The following is a 22,500-nucleotide window of genomic DNA, read 5'->3' on the forward strand; positions in this document are numbered from 1 at the left end:
GGAAGGACAACAGGAAGGACAGGGACCGGTTAGAAACACATCCTGGACTCTTTGTGGGAGTCCAGACCAGACACAAGCAGAGGCCTGCATGCAGGATGAGAAACATGCTGTGCCCCCCCCGGTCGACATTCAGACAGGACAGCCTCAGCAAAGACTCGACACAAATCAAGCATGCTCTGACATCACAGACCCTGAACTTTCCTGTGGTGTGATTGGACGACAGGAGCAGAAGATGAGACGCAAACAGGAACAGAGAGCTTTAGCTTTTACTTAAAGGTGATCAGTTTAAGCTAGCTGAAATATTGCAAAGTTTCACAAGTTATTTATAACTTAAGTCGGCTACGCGTTAAAACGACTCAACCACAAGCTCTGTGATTGGACCGCTGGTTAGCATCATGTTTCCTGCAGTTACAACTTTCAAATAATCGCCGACTGTTTCAAACATTCTGCAGAAGGAAGAACGCTACAAGCTGCTCAACATCTCAGACTCCAACATCATACGCTCGGTCTCTGTTGCCATGGTTACCTTGGCACTAACAAGCAAGAGAACGGGCATCCAGACAACTGGTGATCAAACTTTTGATGCAGAAGCCAAAATCAGGAAGTGAGGTAGGACAAAACTTTGTGATTTCTCAGAGTTCAGGTTTTCACATAAAGGAAAAATGCATTTTACAAAAAACAGGCGACACAGAAAGACACGAGAGACAGACATCATACAGACCCGTCCACGAGCATTCATCCCCCGGCCAGTTTGGAAGCAGCATTAAGACCAGACACGTTCAGAATTCATTAATCAGCTTTTCATTATTATTATTGTTAGAGCGTTGCCGTGGTTACCAGCATCCTCCTCCTCCTCTTGGTCAGTGAATGCCGGTCAGAACAAGCAGAACACCAGTCAGACTTCATGAACCCATCTGAGCACCAAAACCTCCTGCAGAGTCCTCTGATGTGACCAGAACAAAGACCTCTTCTGAGTCTTTAGAGAACAGAGAGCCCCCCCACACACACACACACACACACACACACACACCAGAGCACTGACCTTCAATAGAATCAAAGGTCATGACCTCTGAGGATTTTCTGCAGACTTTGAGTTTTTCTGTTAAACTCAACGCCCATCGTTTTATTACAGTGTTGTTGTTGTCTTGGTGTTTTTGTGTTGTTGTGATTGTGAGCATGAAGCTGGAGTGGACCAGGACCCCTCCCCCCCCCCGGGCCGGTCTTGAGGTCTTGTATTACGATGTTTGTTGTTGTTATCCAGTGAAAACATCGGGCGACAGAACGAGTCAGCAGCAGAGAAGAACGACTTCATGTCAACAGATTTTAGAAACACTTTGAGCTCAGATGGATCCATGAAGTCCTGACCTGGAGTCTGCCTTATTCCTCCATTCATTCCCATGCTGGCCGGTGGCTGTGTGTGTGTGTGTGTGTGTGTGTGTGTGTGTGTGTGTGTGTGTGTGTGTGTGTGTGTTGATGTGTGTGTGTGTTACTCACAGATGCAGATTCCGTGTGAGGCGTCGAGGATGAACCCCGCCCTACAAACACAGCTATAGCTCCCCCTGGTGTTCATACAGATCCCGTTCTCACACAGCCCCGGCTGGAGGCACTCATTCACGTCTACACACATTCACACACACATTAACACACACACACACACACACACACACACACACACACACACACACACACACACACACACACACACACACACATTACCACACAACCATCTCTCCCTCGCTCCTCCTGTTAGTTCTCCTCTGTGACATGTTTACTGACAGACTGATGAGCTAATAAATCATATAAAACACAACGAGGAGGAGACACAGCTGATCAGTTAAAGGAACAAAAAGGATGAAATCCGAGAAGGTAGTCCGATCTCTATATTTTTTTTTATCCGGATAAATGTTGTGTGAAACTCACCGACACAACCGGTTGCGTTGACTCTCTGGAAACCAGCGGGACAGCTGCTGTTGCTTTGACCTGACGATGATCAAAAACACATCAGTGATTATTAAAAACATGAAGAAGAATCAGGGCTGGACTGATACGGGATGTTGCTGCCGATTTCGATAATAGGAAGGGAAATCAGATACTGATATATCAGCCGATATCTTTCTTAGATCTATGTTTGATATGTAGAGATAGATTTAGATATTCACATCCCTCAGTTATCAAACGCTTGTTGAAAAGATATTTTACGACGACGAGATGGTCACTCGACCAGAAAGTAACTGTTCATGTACGTGTATCACCGCTCGACACTCTGCAGAGTGATGATGTTTGTTGTAATCCATACAGCGCCCTCTGCTGGTGAAAGAGAACTGCTAGTGTAATACAATGAAACTCAAATGAAATGATGTTTAACTGGTGAATAAATCGAGTAATATCGGCTCATATCAGAGAAAAATCAGCCGATAACGATCATCACTGAATATGTTGATATCGGCCGTTATTATCGGCTGGTCGATTAATCGGTCGGGCTCTAGAAAAGATCCCACAGACGGATGGACGGTGTGTGTGTGTGTGTGTGCAGAGTTAGAGTGAACTGATGAAGTGTTTCATGTATGTGTGTTTTTAAAAACAATAGAGCTCTATGGTACAAAAAGCAGGAAAACGTCTTTCACTCTCTCTGTCGGCTCCATGTTTGGTTTTTTAAGGTGCCTCGCGTCATTTTCTCTGAGTGACAGACTGATGCGGAGTTGGGCGCCAGCGAGTTGAGCTGACACAACTTCCTGTGTGTCTAATGCACACACACACACACACACACACACACACACACACACACACACACACGTGCAGATCTCTAGTGTGTGTGTGTGTGTGTGTGTGTATCAGGCCTTCAGTCCAACAGAGCACATTCCTTTACTGTTAGTCAGTTCTGCTAGAACATGGAGGAGGCATCATTACTGTGTGTGTGTGTGTGTGTGTGTGTGTGTGTGTGTGTGTGTGTGTGTGTGTGTGTGTGTGTGTGTGTGTGTGTGTGATAATATCAGATAGTTATATAAGCAGCTCCTGGTGGCTAAATTCCAAAATATTTGCGTCATAAAGTATCAAATCTTCACCGAGCGAGGGGCATAGGAATATTCCTGTGTTCCTGCGAGTGAGTGTTTGTGTGTGTGTGTGTGTGTGTGTGTCTGTGTGTGTGTGTGTGTGTGTGTGTGTGTGTTTGGCAGAAAGCAGAATCTCTAAACATTCATATTAAAGAGGTATTTTTCAACAAACAGAGTCTGTACTTCCTCTCTGAAAATCATGGATGTGAAGACACTCTGAATATTTACTGAAGTGAGATCCTGTGAGGAACTTGTTCATAAGAATTTAGAACGTAGTGATGGAAATAAAGGATGTGTGTGTGTGTGTGTGTGTGTGTGTGTGTGTGTGTACCTGTATTATCAGGACAGAGGACACAGTCGGTGGTGCCCCAGGCCTTCCCGATTCCTCTGCAGCAAGTTTCCTTACTCCTCAGACCAGGCAGAGGAGAGCTGCACTACACACACACACACACACACACACACACACACACACACACACACACACACACACACACACACACACACACACACACACACACACACACAACCATTAACATACCGTATACATTATGAATAAATTACAGCCTTTATATTACTAACACAAACATATGAGAGTGTGTGAAAGTGAATTCTACGAGTCGGAGAATAACAGGTAACAATGCTGCTCGTCACAGTTCAGTTTTGTGTGTGTGTGTGTGTGTGGTGTGTGTGTGTGTGTGTGTGTGTGTGTGTGTGTTGGGGGGGGGGGAATGGCAGAAGGTTCTGCTAACGTTTCAGAGCAAAGCACGGAGCAGCAGTCGTGGGACACGCCCACCCCGGCAGCTCTTTCAAGGACACGCCTACCTGGAAGCTCACTCAAATTTCTGCAAACAGAGCTGGCCAATCAGAGGAAAGTGGGCACGTGGGGAGGCGGGCCTTAAAGAGACAGCAGTTTAAATGAAGCGTTTCAGGCAGAGGCTGAAATTATGGATTTTACTGACGCCAGTATGAGATAAATAAGGAGGTTTTTGAGCTGCACATCTCAAAACACTACTCAACAAGAGTCCCAGACTGATGTAACTACTGAAAGTGAGAATAATAGATCTCCTTTAAAGATGCAGCAGTGTCCTTCTTTTACATCACTGAGACTACAGGGAGACACTGAGGTCCACTATCTACGGAGAGCCTGAAGGGACAAAATAACATGAGATTAATTGAGATTAAAAAAATGATTGTGTAGAGTTCGGACCTTAATTGCTTGATTAACGCGTCAACGCTCACAGCCCTAATAAAATGTACACATGCACATATATACTGTATATATATATATATATATATATATATATATATAATATAGAAGCACTGAAAAAAACAGTTTAAATGATGTGCAGGTGGATTTTCTCTTCCAGGTATCTTGGATGTTTTGTTTCATTAAAGAGGATCTGTTTACCAGAGATGTTTTTGTTTCTGTTCTTTTCCTTCTTTGCTCTCTCGACTCTGCAGCTTTGAGTTCCTGTGGCCTCCATAGAGCCTCTGTGCAACACGGCTAAAGAACAGTCTGTGTGTGTTGAAGCACAGCACGCCCCTGTTTACGTTTGTACTTTGTTTACCATGACTCATGGTTGGACGTCACTCAGAATCAGCGGGCGATGTTGGAGATGACGGGCGGCTGACAGTTCAGTAGTTTGTGAAACTTGTTGATGCAGTTTGAAGAGTTTGACATGAGGTCTGCGTGCGACAGCAGCTACTGCTACAACAAATCTGCGTTTTATTATCCGCATGAATTATGACCGCCGAGGGGTGTTCTATCAGAGAAGCGCGAACACGCCGAGCATCTGCAGCCAGAGAGCTAATATGAACCAGAGACTTCAGTCTGTAGTCACAACTCATTACAGCATCGTTACAATAAATCACTGATTCAGTTTTACTGTTTAATGTTTAAGCTGCACTGCAAGAAAATACACAAAAATCCCACAAAACAACAGAAGCTGCTTTTTAACACACTCAATGTCTTTAAAGGGATACTTCACCCATCTGCATTAATCTTTGTATCATTAGAAACCTGGTAGTATTTTTGAATGGTCGTGCATCCCGCCCTCATTTTCCTCTGAGATGAGAAATCTTTGTATTTTTGAGTCTGTAAAGAAGCTTCAAGTGACGCAAATATCATCATTTTGCGTCACTGGAAGCTGTTGCGGTTAGCAACACTAGTTCCTCATATTTTCGACCTCTGAAGCTACAGACAGATAGTGGGTGGGAACTCACTCCCAGAATCAAAACTTAACGTCCGCCATATTGCTTGGAAGCTATGCTAACAGGCTCTATGGAGAAAGCTGATAATGGGGAAAAATAATCATAGCGGTGAGATGTCTGTAAACCTGACCTTAGTGGGAGTGGCCTGCGGTGCTGTGCATTCTGCCTTTTCTCGGCCAAGAAGGCACCAACTTCAAAATTTATTTCACATTTCTACTACATATATGACCCAATGTCAATACAGATTCATGTTTCAACGGGGGAAGTATCCCTTTAAGAGGACATCTGCACCACTACACATTTTAAACTAAATCTAAAATAGTTCCAGTACCTTGTGCTCTCTCTTACCTGTCCGTCCTTCACCTCTCTGAAGCAGTACTTGAACCCGGACTGCTGGGTGTACGTACCGGCCCCCCTCACAGTCTGAGCCTGGACCAGCCCACCTGCCGGAGCGGGAGCACCTGCCGGAGCGGGAGCACCTGCTGACCCTGATGTGGAGGAGGACGAGAGGGTCTGCAGGTTTGAAGTGAATCCAGACACCTGTGTAAAAAAAAATATAGAGAGAGAGATGAAATGCTCAACAAAGAACTAGAACATCAGATTGTTACATCATCGGACTTAGACTTTGTGTTTGCTCGTTACCTTTAGCACCTGGTGGATTTTTACGCTGGCCTCATGGGGATGCTGCACTCGGACTTTCACATGGGAGGGACTGGGAGCTGCACAGACATAAATACACACACACACACACACGTTTAACAAGTTTTACATTTTGACTTTGACCTGGAGTGAGATCCCTTCAATATTAGCGTAGGAGTTCCACAAGGCTCCATTCTTGGTCCTCTGTTTTTTTTGTTACCATACACATAAACAAAATGATCTCTGCAACAAAACTTGTGATGTGCCTTAAAATTGAGTGTTTAAGATGCAATTTTATCCATTATGTTTTCATCTAAAAAGTGTGCTGCGTCCTATATACCAGTGTGACCAATACACCAGTACACACCATCACACACTCCATAATCCAACAGCTGACCCGGCACGTCCTTTGTAACACAGAGCTGTTTTATGTAATTCTCATTGTTAACCTCTATGCTCCCTGTTAAAAATACAAATATATGAATGAATCTTTACTTTTTAAAGACACATTTTTCTCAACCTTTCTCACCTTTTAGTGACAGATCAAATTTAGACTCACCTCTAGACATTCCCACCTCATGGATCTGTCCCAGTGGCAGGAGGAACTCCGAATGGGTCAGCTCCTGATTGGCCGCCATGGCAGGGAGTTGAGCGGGTTTGACGATCTCATTGGTGGAGGAGGGTAGAGAGGCGGCTGAAGCGACGGCGGTGGGGGTGACGGAGATCTGGCAGAACTTCCCGGTGAAGCCTGCCGGGCAGAGACAGCGATCCTTCTGCAGGCAGACGCCTCCGTTCTTACAGAGCAGAGGACAGAGGACTGCAGGGGGGACACAGAGACCCCGATCAGACAACCAGCTTTGGACTCATTGTTAAAGTGAAGGGAGCAATGGAACCAAGACCCATGGAACCTTTTTTGTCGGATATTATGACTGCAATAAATGTGTTATTCTATTAAAAAGTCAAAGAACTCTTTGTTTAGTACCATCATATTTTAAAATACAGATTTTCATCATAATTGTACTTCTTCATTTTGATAATGAACTTAGCAGTGTTTGATTTTAATAATACCTCTATTAAATCTTCAGAACAGGTCTGGAATCAGCACTGTGTGTCAGCTAGTGTTGTAGTCAAGACCACACTAACCGAGACAAGACCAAGACCATAAATATCTCTGAAAAATCATCATCTTGTGTTTAGAGGGCGTGTCCCCGAATAGCCGATCAGTGGTGGTCTCACTGGTCTTGATTTAAAAACCAGAGTCCACCCAGTCTGAGACCGAGAGAAGACTAGGTAAAAATGCTTTCAATTCGAGATGATGCCTTCAAAAAGTGGTCTCCTACAACACCAGTGTCAGCAGCTCTGTGTGAGTTCAGATGTAACCTAGTTTGAACTTATCTCTGGTTTATGAGGGATGTTACGCTCTACTAACATTTCAGGTGTTGCACCGGCTGAGTTGGTTCCAACATGGGCAGAATTTAAACCTTAAAGGCGGTGATTTTTTTGATCCAGCAGATGTCGCCCTTGAGCTCCAGCATGAAACCAAAACAACTGGCGCTGCATTGTTGTGTTAGCATGCTAATGTTGGGCCACGCAGGCTTAGGACAGTCAAACCATGGACTTGGGCCTTTGAGTTATTTACAAGAGGCCCAAAAGGACTCTTTATCCCAGAATCCCCTGCGGTACTTCACACCTACGTGTGACGTAAAGAGGGGGCCGGAAGCTGAGGTAAACCCACAGGCAGCTCCAGTCTTTAAAAGCAATCACCAGGCATTGCTTCCTTCTCTTCAAGTGTGGTCTGCCGACACCAGAGGATACCCTCTCCAACAAGATGGACTCCAGCATTCGAGACAAAGCCTTTCCTCCTCTTGGCTTACATAGGTTAAACTCCAGAGCTGATCTCCTAGCTCAGTATAGGTAGCTCTTCACATGCTGAATTCAAGCATCAGAGGATTCAGCTGACTACTTCCATGGCATATTTTTAGGAGTTTTGGGCGCAATCAGATGCTATCAGGTTCGAGCAAAAAGAAGAGTTTCTTTCCTTTGATTTTTCGTAAGACGTCATTGAACGCAACTGGACAGGAGCGCTGAAGGAAGCCCACTGATCCCTGAATCCACAAGGACACATAAAGAACTCGGCTCCTGCAACCAGAAGACCCTATAGAGCAGCGCTCTGGTCGAAGATCTGAATCCCGCTACCCTCCTCCTACATCTGCCACGAAGGAACCCTGCCTGAATCTGATGATTCAACATTCAACAGAGTGACGATCTAACCAGCTTTGCAACGATCACCAGGAGTTACCCCAAGTAAGAGCTTTGGTCTGGGCAGAAATAGTTTCAGAAATAGTTATGTTTCTTTTATAACCACTGATAATTATGCATCATTGTTGACGAGACGTCACATTCTGTTTATTATCTGTTGTGAGCTGCTGCATTTGTTTTATTGTGATGAACCGCTGTGTTCACCTGTGTGTGTAATGCTATGCTAGTTTACCTTCAGTCAACGGCTTTCACAATCAGAAAGACCAATGTACCCGCCGTTGAATCAAAGTCCGGCCACTGGCTTTCTGGTGTTTAAGTAACAGTTACTGAACTCAGCTCAGAGAGCTCAAAACTATTTCAAAAGGCAGCCACACGGCTTCCTTTGTTGTCCACCATTTTGTCCACATGTGACGAAGCCACATGGTGCATTGTCTCCCTCCACCATCTTGTTTTCTCTCTCTCTCTCTCTCTCTCTTTCTCACACACACACACACACACACACACACATTTACACCTCATTCACAAGGTGTGCTTGATAATGTTTGTTTGCTTAGATTAGTTTATAATAGTTATTTGTTTGATTAAGTTCATTGATTTTGGATTGATGTTGCTTTGTTTAAATAAATTCTGTTATAATTTAAGAGAGCAGTTGTTTGTGATTACTGGTGTATTTACATTGTGATATAAGCTGGGTGCGAAGGCTTTGTGTACGGATTTCACGCCTTCAATTTATTAAATATAGTTATTAATTATTAATAATATTAGTAATTAAATAACTAATCTGAGACTGATTTGAGTGATATTTTGGTTATATTTCCCTGAGTACAGGGTGGTGCCCCAAAACGAGATTAAACATAGTTTAATGATATTTTATTTATATTATTAATAATTAGAAATAATTATTAAAGAATATAACCAAAGTTGACTTGATACAACCCCAACACTAATGCTAGCGATCTTTATTCTGCTCGTATCTTCACACTGCATGTAAATTTACCTGAAATGAGCGTGATCTAGAAACACAGTTAAGCAGTGAGTACAGTATGTTATTCTTCTTTTCTCTAGTCCCTCAATTAAACAACTTTTATACACGAGGGGAGGAGTCAGCCGGCCGTCCGGGCGATGTAAACAAAGTGAAGATAGGACTCTGAAAACTCTGAAAACATCACAGACAGTGGGACTCGGGTGTTACACCCATTGTAGACAGTCATGACTCACAGAGTTATTTTCAGAGGAGATACTTGATTTATATTTAAGTGTGAAAAATCACATATAAAGACTTTAAATCTTACACCGAGCTCCTAGTAGCTGTAGGTGAACAAGACATAGATTTTAATATGCAGTGATAAAAAAAACATCTAAAAGGACATATTCAAACGTTATCATCACTAATAATGTTAATAGTGGAGTTTTAGCCGCGACCCCCCAGGAGGTCGGGAGCCACATTTGAAAAACAAAAGGTCAAGTTTGTTGCACAGAGATTATGATGTCATGTTTCAAAACATTTGTTGTTGACACATTCAAAGTTCATTTGTAGAAGCTGTGTGTTAATATGAACACTGACCACACACACACACACACACACACACACACACACACACACACACACACACACACACACACACACACACACACACACACACACACATACACGGGTCTGAGGCCAACACTAACACACATCCATCATGTTTACTGCCGGCCTGGAAACACTCTCTGTCGATTTCACAACACCCTCCACTGTTTACTTTCAGGCAGCTGCACAGATGCATTCTGGGAGGTGTTGTTGGGTGTGGCCCCTTCTCCTGTGTTGCTAGGAGACCACTGAGTCCATCGTGAGGTCAGTTGACGTGTGGAGCTCGCTGCCCTGATGGGACGGAGGTGAAAACGGACCGGGCGCCAGCAGAACCAGCCAGCCACTTCCTACTTCCTCCTAAAGCTGCAACAGGAAGCTGCTGTATTGTTACCCAGAGTTCAGCGGGTGTTGAAGCAGCCCGCTAATGAGCAGCTACCCAGAAGTCTGTGCAGCAGGAAGGAAACCTGCAGCTTTAAAACCAGGTTCTTCTCTGCCCCGTGATCTCTATCAGCAGCTCTGAGATCTGACCTCAGAACAGCTCAGAACTGGTTTCAAATGATATAAACTATATTTGTTTAAGATTAACTGTTAGATTTTGTAATTTCATATGTAAGTAAAATGTTAAATAATGTATATGCTGTGTTTTGTAGAACTACAAGATCACAAGAGAACTACAAGATCACAGAGAACTACAAGATCACATGAGAACTACAAGATCACATGAGAACTACAAGATCACATGAGAACTACAAGATCACAGGAGAACTACAAGATCACATGAGAACTACAAGATCACAGGAGAACTACAAGATCACAGAGAACTACAAGATCACATGAGAACTACAAGATCACATGAGAACTACAAGATCACAGAGAACTACAAGATCACATGAGAACTACAAGATCACATGAGAACTACAAGATCACGGGAGAACTACAGGATCACATGAGAACTACAAGATCACATGAGAACTACAAGATCACAGAGAACTACAAGATCACATGAGAACTACAAGATCACATGAGAACTACAAGATCACGGGAGAACTACAGGATCACATGAGAACTACAAGATCACATGAGAACTACAAGATCACAGGAGAACTACAAGATCACAGAGAACTACAAGATCACAGGAGAACTACAAGATCACATGAGAACTACAAGATCACAGGAGAACTACAAGATCACGGGAGAACTACAAGATCACAAGATCACATGAGAACTACAAGATCACAGGAGAACTACAAGATCACAGGAGAACTACAAGATCAGGAGAACTACAAGATCAGAGGAGAACTACAAGATCACAGGAGAACTACAAGATCACAGGAGAACTACAAGATCAGGAGAACTACAAGATCACAAGATCACAGGAGAACTACAAGATCACAGAGAACTACAAGATCACATGAGAACTACAAGATCACATGAGAACTACAAGATCACGGGAGAACTACAGGATCACATGAGAACTACAAGATCACATGAGAACTACAAGATCACAGGAGAACTACAAGATCACAGAGAACTACAAGATCACATGAGAACTACAAGATCACATGAGAACTACAAGATCACATGAGAACTACAAGATCACATGAGAACTACAAGATCACAGGAGAACTACAAGATCACAGAGAACTACAAGATCACAGGAGAACTACAAGATCACATGAGAACTACAAGATCACAGGAGAACTACAAGATCACGGGAGAACTACAAGATCACATGAGAACTACAAGATCACAGGAGAACTACAAGATCACAGGAGAACTACAAGATCAGGAGAACTACAAGATCAGAGGAGAACTACAAGATCACAGGAGAACTACAAGATCACAGGAGAACTACAAGATCAGGAGAACTACAAGATCACAAGATCACAGGAGAACTACAAGATCACATGAGAACTACAAGATTACTTCAGTATGAACCTGAAAATAAACAGATTTTCTTGAGATTTTCTGACGTTAACGGGTCTTAAGTTTGCTGAAACATGTTTCAGATTTTGTTAAAAGTAAAAAGCTGCGTTTTGTCAGTTCGGACATTGCCCGTTCTGTATTTGTTGATGAGTTGGACTAATCGATCGTGTCGCCTTTAATGTGACGTTATAGAAAGCAATGGAGGAGAAACAAGTGTTTGTTTGTAAGATATTGATGAAAGCACCCTGAACGTGCTGTGATCACTTCACTGTGTTTGTGTCTTTAAGTCGTCCTCTGTTTGTTGTACGATTGTTAAAGAGTGTGTTCATGTCCACACCCTCTAAAGAGAGAGAGAGTCTATCTCCTCTGTGAGATGTTTGTTCATTCTACAAGCACATCTTGTGAAACATTACACACACACACACGTTGTATTTCTGCGTGTGTGTGTGTAAACACGGTGACCTAATTTTATCGTGGACAGCGCCCTCCAGATGGCCTGCATCAGCACTCACACACCGATTGGACGACGTCTTTGGAGGGAGAAAAAAAAAGAGATATATGGAAAAAAAGGAGTGTAGAGGCATAAACATGGAGAGATGAACAAGATGATGTAAACACACGAGAGAGAAACATAAAGAGCTGATGAACAACATGTGACGGTTACTCAGCTGCTTTGGAACATGTAAGCAAACACAGTTTACACTCAGAGACAGAATTATTCATTCAGGGTGTGGTCACACCTTCAGTTCGACTCCTGATTGGCTCCTTCAAAGACACTTTACAGTTTCTAAATGGACAGACGACTACACATATACTTTGTTAATCCCTGAGGGGAAATCCTAAAGTTTTTCACTCTGTTATTTATAGAGACATGTATGGAGCTATTACTGTGGCAAAACTATTTGAATATGCACACACAGATCCATAAATGTGTAAAAAGATCCACAAATGCGTATACTAATCTGCAAATATGTAGACCAATTTCAAAATGTTTACTTATTTGGTAAACACATATATATATATATTACATATTTGTGGATCTGTGAATGCAGATTCAAATAGTTTTGCCACAATAATAGCTCCATAGACATGCTTCTCACACACATAGACCTGAATCACACACACAGGAGCTGTGGACGTGTGTCAGTGGAGAGATGTCAGAGTGGGGCTGCTACACATGGTGGTTGGGGGTTCGGTGCCTTGCTAAAGGGAACCTCAACCGTAAACAGGAAGTGCCCTGGTACCTCTCCAGCTACCAGAACAACTTCCATATTGTGGTCCTCACCGGGACTTGAACCAGCAACCTTCCGTACCCAAGTCCCTACGGACTGAGATACTGCTGATCGAGACAGTTGAGGAGTTAATACTCCTGAACCAGGACCTGCTCATCCACCCAAACTGTTCCTGGATCCCCGTCAGGTCTGCCTTTAGTCTGAATGTAACAGAGGTGTAATGGGGGGACGACCGTCTGTACCGTCTTCAGAGGTAGTAACAGAGGCGTTACAGAGGAGAGACAGGATCAGCTGAGTCAGCGGGGGAGCACATGTGTGTGTGCATGTCTGACTGTGTGTGTATGTGGAGCTCCCATAATGTGAATTCACAGACTGGGTCACAAATATTAAGCCATCGCGGAACATAAATACACACACACACACACACACACACACACACACACACAGACACACACACACACACCTACACACACACACACACACACACACACACACACACACACACACACACCTACACACACACACACACACAGACACACACACACACACACACACCTACACACACACACACACACACACACACACACAGACACACACACACACACACACACACACACCTACACACCTACACACACACACACACACACACACACACACACACACACACAGACACACACACACACACACACACCTACACACACACACACACACACACACACACACACACACACACACACACACACACACACACACACCTACACACCTACACACACACACACACACACACACACACACACCTACACACACACACCTACACACACACACACACACACACACACACCTACACACACACACACACACACACACACACACCTACACACACACACACACACACACACACACACACACACACACACACACACACACACACACACACACCTACACACCTACACACACACACACACACACACACACACACACCTACACACACACACCTACACACACACACACACACACACACACACCTACACACACACACACACACACCTACACACACACACACACACACACACCTACACACACACACACACACACACACACACACACACACACACACACACCTACACACCTACACACACACACACCTACACACCTACACACACACACACACCTACACACACACACACACACACACACACACACACACACCTACACACACACACACACACACACACACACACACACACACACACACCTACACACACACACACACACACACACCTACACACCTACACACACACACACACACACACCTACACACACACACACACACACCCACACACACACACACACACACACCTACACACACACACACACACACACACCTACACACACACACACACACACCTACACACACACACACACACACACACACACACACACACACACACACACACACACACACACAGACACACACACACAGACACACACACACACACAGATAAAGGGATGACGGGTTGTGGGGCTGATGAAGTTAATTCACGAGGGTGGACTGGAGGGGGGGGGGGTGACCTTTCAACCTGATGATGTCATCATCTCCTCTGACGCACTATGCATCAGTTTCTGTGTGTGTGTGTGTGTGTGTGTGTGTGTTGCTGTCCAGTGTTACCTCAGCTCTACTTTAAACATTCACACATTACCCACAAAATATCCTGGGCATATGTGTGTGTGTGTGTGTGTGTGTGTGTGTGTGTGTGTGTTAACTTAATGATAAATGAAAGCCATATGTCAGGGGTGTTCCTCCTCTCTGTGCTCCTCTCGGTCCCTTCTTTGTTTCTCTCTTTGGTCAACTTTAAACCAAACTGCAGCTTCAATAATTCACACAATATGCAAATAAATGCACATAATTAGCCGAGGTCGCTAGCGGTGAAACAGCAGATGGAGCTAATTTTCCAAACAGGTTACATTATTCAATAAAAGAAGAGGAAAAGGATTGTGGAACATGGACGGGACGGCCGGCTCCTCCCCTTGAGTATAAAAGACTAGAGAAAAGAAAATGACTTATTTGGATGTTAGTAAGAGTTTTTAGGGCTCGGTCATTCTGTGTCAATTTACATGCAATGTGAAGCTACAAGCTAACTAAAGAGCGCTAACATTAGCACAGGTGATTGCAGTTCGAGCAAAGGACAATTTTGTCCCCTGCTTGCGCTAAACTCCTTCATGCAAACGCGATGCTAAAGGGCGTCATCTACTGGATGAAAAAGTCACAGCTGGGAGTATCACTGCATTAAACAATTAGCTTAAATTGGCTCATGTACAAATTGCATTTGTATTTTAAAATGTAAAAGTTTGTATGAACAAAAAATGATTAAAGCTTTCATTTATTCCTTCGTCCCTTTTGGTACCCAAAGCTGCTCATCTCTGATCTAAGGAAAGCATTCATCAGATTCTTGAGGATGATATGATGTCTAACCGGGAACACGACATGCTGAGCTCTCCTTACATGAATGTGACGTCAGAGGAAAAGGTCGGCTGTAGAGTTTGACCTCTACACAATGATCACAGGTGAGTCAGTGATTCTGCCTCTGAAGGGAAACACGAAGCTGTCAGCTGCAGAATGTGAAGAGAAGGAGATCAATGGAACAGCCTGATGGATTTGATTTGATAAAACCGACCTGGGATCAGATCAGAACCCAGAACTATTCCCTGGCTCCGCTTCAGATGGCGAGCTCGGCCGACCATCAAACAGCTGCAGGTCATATGAAGCACAGCTGGAGCGGCTTCACTCGCCTCACATGAAACCTCACATGTTGACTTGAACTGCATCTTTCCGGACCCTGAATCTCTCGTTGTGTGGTGCGTTTGTGTTCTTCTTGATTTGTGCCAAGAGATGTTTTAGTTTTTTTTGAAGAAAATAAAAAAAAACGAAACACGAGATCTGTTTCTCGTTCTCGTTGAATTTTCCGCTCATATCAACATACAGAACAGGATCGTCAAGAAGCCAGAATTTTAACTTCCATATGATAAAAGCAAAAAACAAACGACATCCATACCTGATTGGATCCCATGGCAGCAAAAGTAGAATTCTTATGCACCCAATAATGGGTAATTTATTGTTTCTAATGACCAAAACGTCCTTATAAACTTTTGCACACCTGCGTTTCATTTGTATAAAATCATTGGCAACATTTTCAAACCAAAACAGTAGCAGAGAGAATCACTCCCATGATTCTCCGCCAGCCTTGAAGTCATCTTATGTTATTGTTTTATTTGAGGGAGTCCCCTAGTGTTGGAATTTACTTTTTGATTACATCGGTCATTGAAAGAAAACCGAGGTCGTATTATTTCAAAATGCGTTGTGTTGAAAAAGTATTTTGACAAACCTGAGCACAGAAAAGCTGTTTGTAATTTAATTTTGTCTCTAAATGTACTATGGGAGGTAGAGCCTTCGATTATCAGACCTGCTCGTGGTACCTACAGTCTCTAAATGTACTATGGGAGGTAGAGCCTTCAGTTATCAGGCCTGCTCGTGGTACAGTCTCTGAATGTACTATGGGAGGTAGAGCCTTCAGTTATCAGGCCTGCTCGTGGTACAGTCTCTAAATGTACTATGGGAGGTAGAGCCTTCAGTTATCAGGCCTGCTCGTGGTACCTACGGTCTCTAAATGTACTATGGTAGGTAGAGCCTTCAGTTATCAGGCCTGATCGTGGTACAGTCTCTGAATGTACTATGGGGGGTAGAGCCTTCAGTTATCAGGCCTGCTCGTGGTACAGTCTCTAAATGTACTATGGGAGGTAGAGCCTTCAGTTATCAGGCCTGCTCGTGGTACAGTCTCTAAATGTACTATGGGAGGTAGAGCCTTCAGTTATCAGACCTGCTCGTGGTACAGTCTCTAAATGTACTATGGGAGGTAGAGCCTTCAGTTATCAGGCCTGCTCGTGGTACCTACGGTCTCTAAATGTACTATGGGAGGTAGAGCCTTCAGTTATCAGGCCTGATCGTGGTACAGTCTCTGAATGTACTATGGGAGGTAGAGCCTTCAGTTATCAGACCTGCTCGTGGTACAGTCTCTAAATGTACTATGGGAGGTAGAGCCTTCAGTTATCAGGCCTGCTCGTGGTACCTACAGTCTCTAAATGTACTATGGGAGGTAGAGCCTTCAGTTATCAGGCCTGATCGTGGTACAGTCTCTGAATGTACTATGGGGGGTAGAGCCTTCAGTTATCAGGCCTGCTCGTGGTACAGTCTCTAAATGTACTATGGGAGGTAGAGCCTTCAGTTATCAGGCCTGCTCGTGGTACAGTCTCTAAATGTACTATGGGAGGTAGAGCCTTCAGTTATCAGGCCTGCTCGTGGTACCTACGGTCTCTAAATGTACTATGGGAGGTAGAGCCTTCAGTTATCAGGCCTGATCGTGGTACAGTCTCTGAATGTACTATGGGAGGTAGAGCCTTCAGTTATCAGACCTGCTCGTGGTACAGTCTCTAAATGTACTATGGGAGGTAGAGCCTTCAGTTATCAGGCCTGCTCGTGGTACCTACAGTCTCTAAATGTACTATGGGAGGTAGAGCCTTCAGTTATCAGGTCTGCTCGTGGTACAGTCTCTAAATGTACTATGGGAGGTAGAGCCTTCAGTTATCAGGCCTGCTCGTGGTACAGTCTCTAAATGTACTATGGGAGGTAGAGCCTTCAGTTATCAGGCCTGCTCGTGGTACAGTCTCTAAATGTACTATGGGAGGTAGAGCCTTCAGTTATCAGGTCTGCTCGTGGTACAGTCTCTAAATGTACTATGGGAGGTAGAGCCTTCAGTTATCAGGCCTGCTCGTGGTACCTACGGTCTCTAAATGTACTATGGGAGGTAGAGCCTTCAGTTATCAGACCTGCTCGTGGTACAGTCTCTAAATGTACTATGGGAGGTAGAGCCTTCAGTTATCAGGCCTGCTCGTGGTACAGTCTCTAAATGTACTATGGGGGGTAGAGCCTTCAGTTATCAGGCCTGCTCGTGGTACCTACGGTCTCTAAATGTACTATGGGAGGTAGAGCCTTCAGTTATCAGGCCTGCTCGTGGTACCTACAGTCTCTAAATGTACTATGGGAGGTAGAGCCTTCAGTTATCAGGCTCCTCTCCCTTGGAGTCATCTACCAGTAGACTTAAAACATTCCTTTTTGATAAAGCTTATAGTGAGGGCTGGCACAGTTGTAGACCTGCTCCTAGTTATGCTGTTATAGGCATAGAGTAACGGGGGAACTGGCTTCCCATTTGTCATAGCCTGGCTCAAGGGCCCTGACGAGTTAACTGAAAAGAATAATTATTTATTGTGAGAAGGTGAACCATTGAATTTATAAAACCGACCTGGGATCAGATCAGAACCCAGAACTATTCGCTGGCTCCGCTTCAGATGGCGAGCTCTGCCAACCATCAAACAGCAAACATGGTGTAGGTCACTGGAGAGCAACAGGCCCAGGTGCTCTGAATTGGAATGACCGATTCCCTCTGAGAACAAGGGAGACGGAACCATTTAGTAGAACCCTGACAATAAAGACGGTAAAGGCAGTGGGCTTCACCACAGATGCACCTCACAGCAGGAGAGTGGGGCTCTTAAGAGGGACAACACGATTTAAAAAGGACAGCTCAGAAACGGCATCATCAGATTCTATAACGGCAGTTTTTGCCTTTAAACCAATAAGTGTTATTAGATCTTTTCACCGCACCAATGAAGTGCTGGTAAAGACTGAGAGCATCAAGAAGCTTCACAACGTGCACAACCATCTCATCGGTCGTGTGTTGTTAACGTCATCACCTCCTCAAACTCGCTCGTGGGGAATGTTTGATGATCAGCTCACATCTTCACACGGAAGTTTTACAAGGAGGCCGGTAGGAAAAAGTCCAGGTGATGTAGGGCATGACGCACACATGGAGCTCAGCCGATCTGGATATATTCAGGAGGGTTTCTGTACCTTTAAAAACCATTTGCAGTAAATCCTCGGACAGCATGTTACCTGCTGCAGTGTGTGTGTTTTAGGAATGTTGATATTTTCTGAGGATTTAAAGTCAGTTTTCTTTGACTTTGGTTCAATGCAGCACATTTCTTGTACTTTTAACCCTGAATCTTCTGGTGTATCAGCTGCAGTCTTTGCACACAATAATACTTTAACTTACTTCAAACATGATTTAACAGGACGGATCATTTGCTCCCTGCAGGTTTATTTACCCAGCTCTAAACGTCAGCCTACCTGACCAGGTGTTCTCTCTGCATGTCATGGAGGATAAGTGGAAGTTAAAAGTTAAACTTACAGACTCTGAAGCCCGGTCCATGGGAGCTGTCTCTCCGTCCTTCTCCTCCTCCTCCTCCCCCCTCGGCGCTGCTGTACAGCGTGGTCACGTTGCCTCGTTCGCAGTAGTTGACACATCGATCCTGGCTGCAGCGCACCTTGCAGATGGTCGGCGTGAACATCACCTGGATCCTCTCCACTCCTCCTCCTCCTCCTGCTCCTGTGACCGTCTGTCCATCAGCTGACGGAGGAGAGAAGAAGATGACGATGAGGACAGATGACAGAAAACAGCAGAGACGAGGCTGCAGCATTTTAACGGTTGCAGTCAGAGTTTGTGTTGCATCGTCCGAAACTCCCAAACCTCTCCCCTCACTCGTCCCCCTCTCTCTCTCTCTTTCTCTGTCTTACTCAGTGGTGGAGTAATAGCGAGTGTCGCAGGACAAAAGTTCCAGAGAAGAAAATGCTTCCCCCTTCTCTCTCTCTTTCTGCACTCTGTTTTTCCCTAAACACCCCTGAGTGTGAGCGAGCGAGCAACAGTGTGCCTGAGCAGAGAAGTGAGAGAGAGAGGTAGAGAGATAATTGAAAGCAGTGTGCAGGACTGGGCTCAGGTCCAAACAAAATGTTTAGCAGGGATCTGGTCCATCAGTCCACACTGAGAGAGAGAGAGAGAGAGAGTATCAGTATCTGACTCTCTCTCTCTCTCTCTTTATTGGCTCTTTCTCGGAGCGAGCAGGGAGCTTGTATCTCTGCACACAGTTTCATAACAGACCTCAGAACAGTAGAGGATGTCAGGCTGATGATGCAACCCTGGTTTGAGTTTCAGAGGTCGACATTCACAAAACATGCCAAGGTTTGAATTAGCTCCTGACTGCAGGATGAGGAGGAGAAAAAAGTAATTTAACTAACTTTAAAACCATGTTTAAAGATGTTTACAGTTTGGGTTCTTTAACTTTGTAAACCCGTGGTTTTTTAAGCTCATATATAAATAAAATGATTAGATTCTCTGCACGGGTCCGAGACCCACCGGGTCCACTTTGGTTTATTCAAAATAGCTCTCAGATGAAATAAAGATGGAGACCTCCTTTTTCCGAGCAAGAAGACGGCAACAGACCAGAAGCTAAACTGCAAATTCAAAAAGGTAGGACACAAACCAAAGGATGATGTCATGATAGTTTTGTCCTCTTTTTGTATACAGTTTATTTTTACTGACAAAGTGGAGTTGTATACCGACAGCTGAACAGCGAGCTGAGACTCAGCATAAGAGGGCTATCTTGATCCAGCAGAGGTGCGCTCTCAGCGTGACTTGACCATTGCATGCACTCTTGACCTCAGTCCATGAAGACGGTAATGTCGTGGTAAAAGCAGCGAGGGCGCGATTCAGTAAATGAAAACTCACATCTTTGTAATGTAACAATGAGTATGGTCTTTACCTCCTTTTTGTGAAGTGTCTCGAGATAACATTTGTTATGAACTGGCGCTATACAAACAAAGATTGATTGATTGATTGATTGATTGATTGATTGATTGATTGACGATGAAGACTCGTCTCTCTGCAGACCGCAGCCCGCCCTTTTAGTGGAGAGAAACAGGATTACTACAAACCTGCAACTCTCCAAGCTGGCTCGCAAATATTTGTTTACAAGGAACGTCTGAGCGCTCTGAACAGGTGTTCTCTTCAGCGAGTTATATCGTAGAGCAAAAGAGAGCTGCACTCGACCCCGAGAGAAATCTTAACACTTCTATGGACTAAAGTATTTGATGTAACTTTGTCTTAAACAGTTCTTCTCTTTCCTGTTTCAATGCAACGACATCCCGGAGCACAAACTTCTCTGCAGTGAAGACCGTGTCCTCCCATGAAGAAGGACATGGTGTTTATGTGTGAGAGAGACATGCTGCAGCTGTTGTCTCTTTAATAAAGACAAACATGACTGATAATCAAGAAATCGTTTTGTTGAGTCACAGCTTGAAAAAGAGGACAAAAAGCTCATCGCTCATCATCAGACGGAGATAAGGAGGAAGAAGAAGAGGCCAGCATGAAAACAAATCAGATCAAACACCGAGAGTGAACCCTGTGGGACCCCGTCTTTAAAGGCCCCTCCATGTGGAGCAGTGATTCTCGACCTCTCGTAAAGCTTCGGCCTTTGGTTTGTCTCGACTCTACACTTCATTTGATTTTAATGAATCTATCGATCGTTCCATTTTTAATGTGGGTAGCGGTGAAGCGGGCGGCTCTCCGGTCCGGTCTCTCCACGGACTCTGGACAAAGACAGGAAGTGTGTGTGCGTCTAATCACAGTGATCTGGGCTGAGCTATGAGACTGTATTAACATTCAGCTTATCTGAAAGTGTCACCCTGTGAAAAACACACATTCCTGCTCCGTGAAATCACCTCCAGCTTGTTTTTTCACAACAATGTACGGCTGACAGATATGACCTGTGTGTGTGTGTGTGTGTGTGTGTGTGTGTGTTCATGTGTGTGTGTGTCGTTTATCTGTCGGCTTCAGTTATCACACTAAATAATGACCCGGGTGTCGTGGTATGTGTGTTAAACACACACTGAGACCGGGTCCAAACACGCCTGATAATCAAGTCTGCTCTCATATCTTTAACACCGCCAGATAAACATTAAATATGGAACACACACACTCATACAGCTAATCATGCCGAAAAAGTATTTCCATTAAACTTTGAATTAGGGGTGTAAATAACCAGTTTGACTCACTCTGACGTCTCTCCATCAGTACATGTCCACAGGATCCTGTTTGTGTATGTGTGTGTTTATTTCAGCCTAAGTGTGTGTGTAGCATGTTCAACAACAGAGTGTAACATTTGATTTCCCCTCGAGGGGTTAATAAAGGATTTCTTCTTCCTTTTCTAAATCATTGTATTTACTTTTACCGTTGTTCATAACATCTGGTTAGCCTGTTGTTGTTAGCTTAAAGCATTCCCAGAATCCTCAGCTGCACTTGGCGCTACACCACTTTAGCATGCTAACACTTTAAAGCTTTGCATGATTTGCTGTTAAAGTCTTTATTTGTGATTTTTCACACTTAAATATATAAATCAAGTATCTCCTCTGAAAATAACTCTGTGAGTCATGACTGTCTACAATGGGTGTAACACCCGAGTCCCACTGTCTGTGATGTTTTCACAGTTTTCAGAGTCCTATCTTCACTTTGTTTACATCGCCCGGACGGCCGGCTGACTCCTCCCCTCGTGTATAAAAGTTGTTTAATTGAGGGACTAGAGAAAAGAAGAATAACATACTGTACTCACTGCTTAACTGTGTTTCTAGATCACGCTCATTTCAGGTAAATTTACATGCAGTGTGAAGATA

General features: G+C 44.1%; 1 protein-coding gene across 1 annotated transcript in view; it reads right to left on the reverse strand.

Moving 5' to 3' along the window:
* The window catches only part of LOC132979970 (latent-transforming growth factor beta-binding protein 4-like), a 42,886-nt gene that overhangs the window by 11,486 nt on the left and 8,900 nt on the right, over nucleotides 1–22,500 (reverse strand). The window contains exons 6-12 of the mRNA XM_061045794.1: nucleotides 19,187–19,405; nucleotides 6,460–6,717; nucleotides 5,904–5,980; nucleotides 5,610–5,801; nucleotides 3,382–3,484; nucleotides 1,921–1,980; nucleotides 1,495–1,617 (exon numbers count right to left, since the gene is read on the reverse strand). Of these exons, the coding sequence (XP_060901777.1) occupies nucleotides 1,495–1,617; nucleotides 1,921–1,980; nucleotides 3,382–3,484; nucleotides 5,610–5,801; nucleotides 5,904–5,980; nucleotides 6,460–6,717; nucleotides 19,187–19,405 (1,032 nt within the window). The remainder of the gene's footprint in view (nucleotides 1–1,494; nucleotides 1,618–1,920; nucleotides 1,981–3,381; nucleotides 3,485–5,609; nucleotides 5,802–5,903; nucleotides 5,981–6,459; nucleotides 6,718–19,186; nucleotides 19,406–22,500) is intronic.

The sequence above is a fragment of the Labrus mixtus genome, chromosome 9, assembly GCF_963584025.1.
Source record: "Labrus mixtus chromosome 9, fLabMix1.1, whole genome shotgun sequence".
Lineage (NCBI taxonomy): Eukaryota > Metazoa > Chordata > Actinopteri > Labriformes > Labridae > Labrus > Labrus mixtus.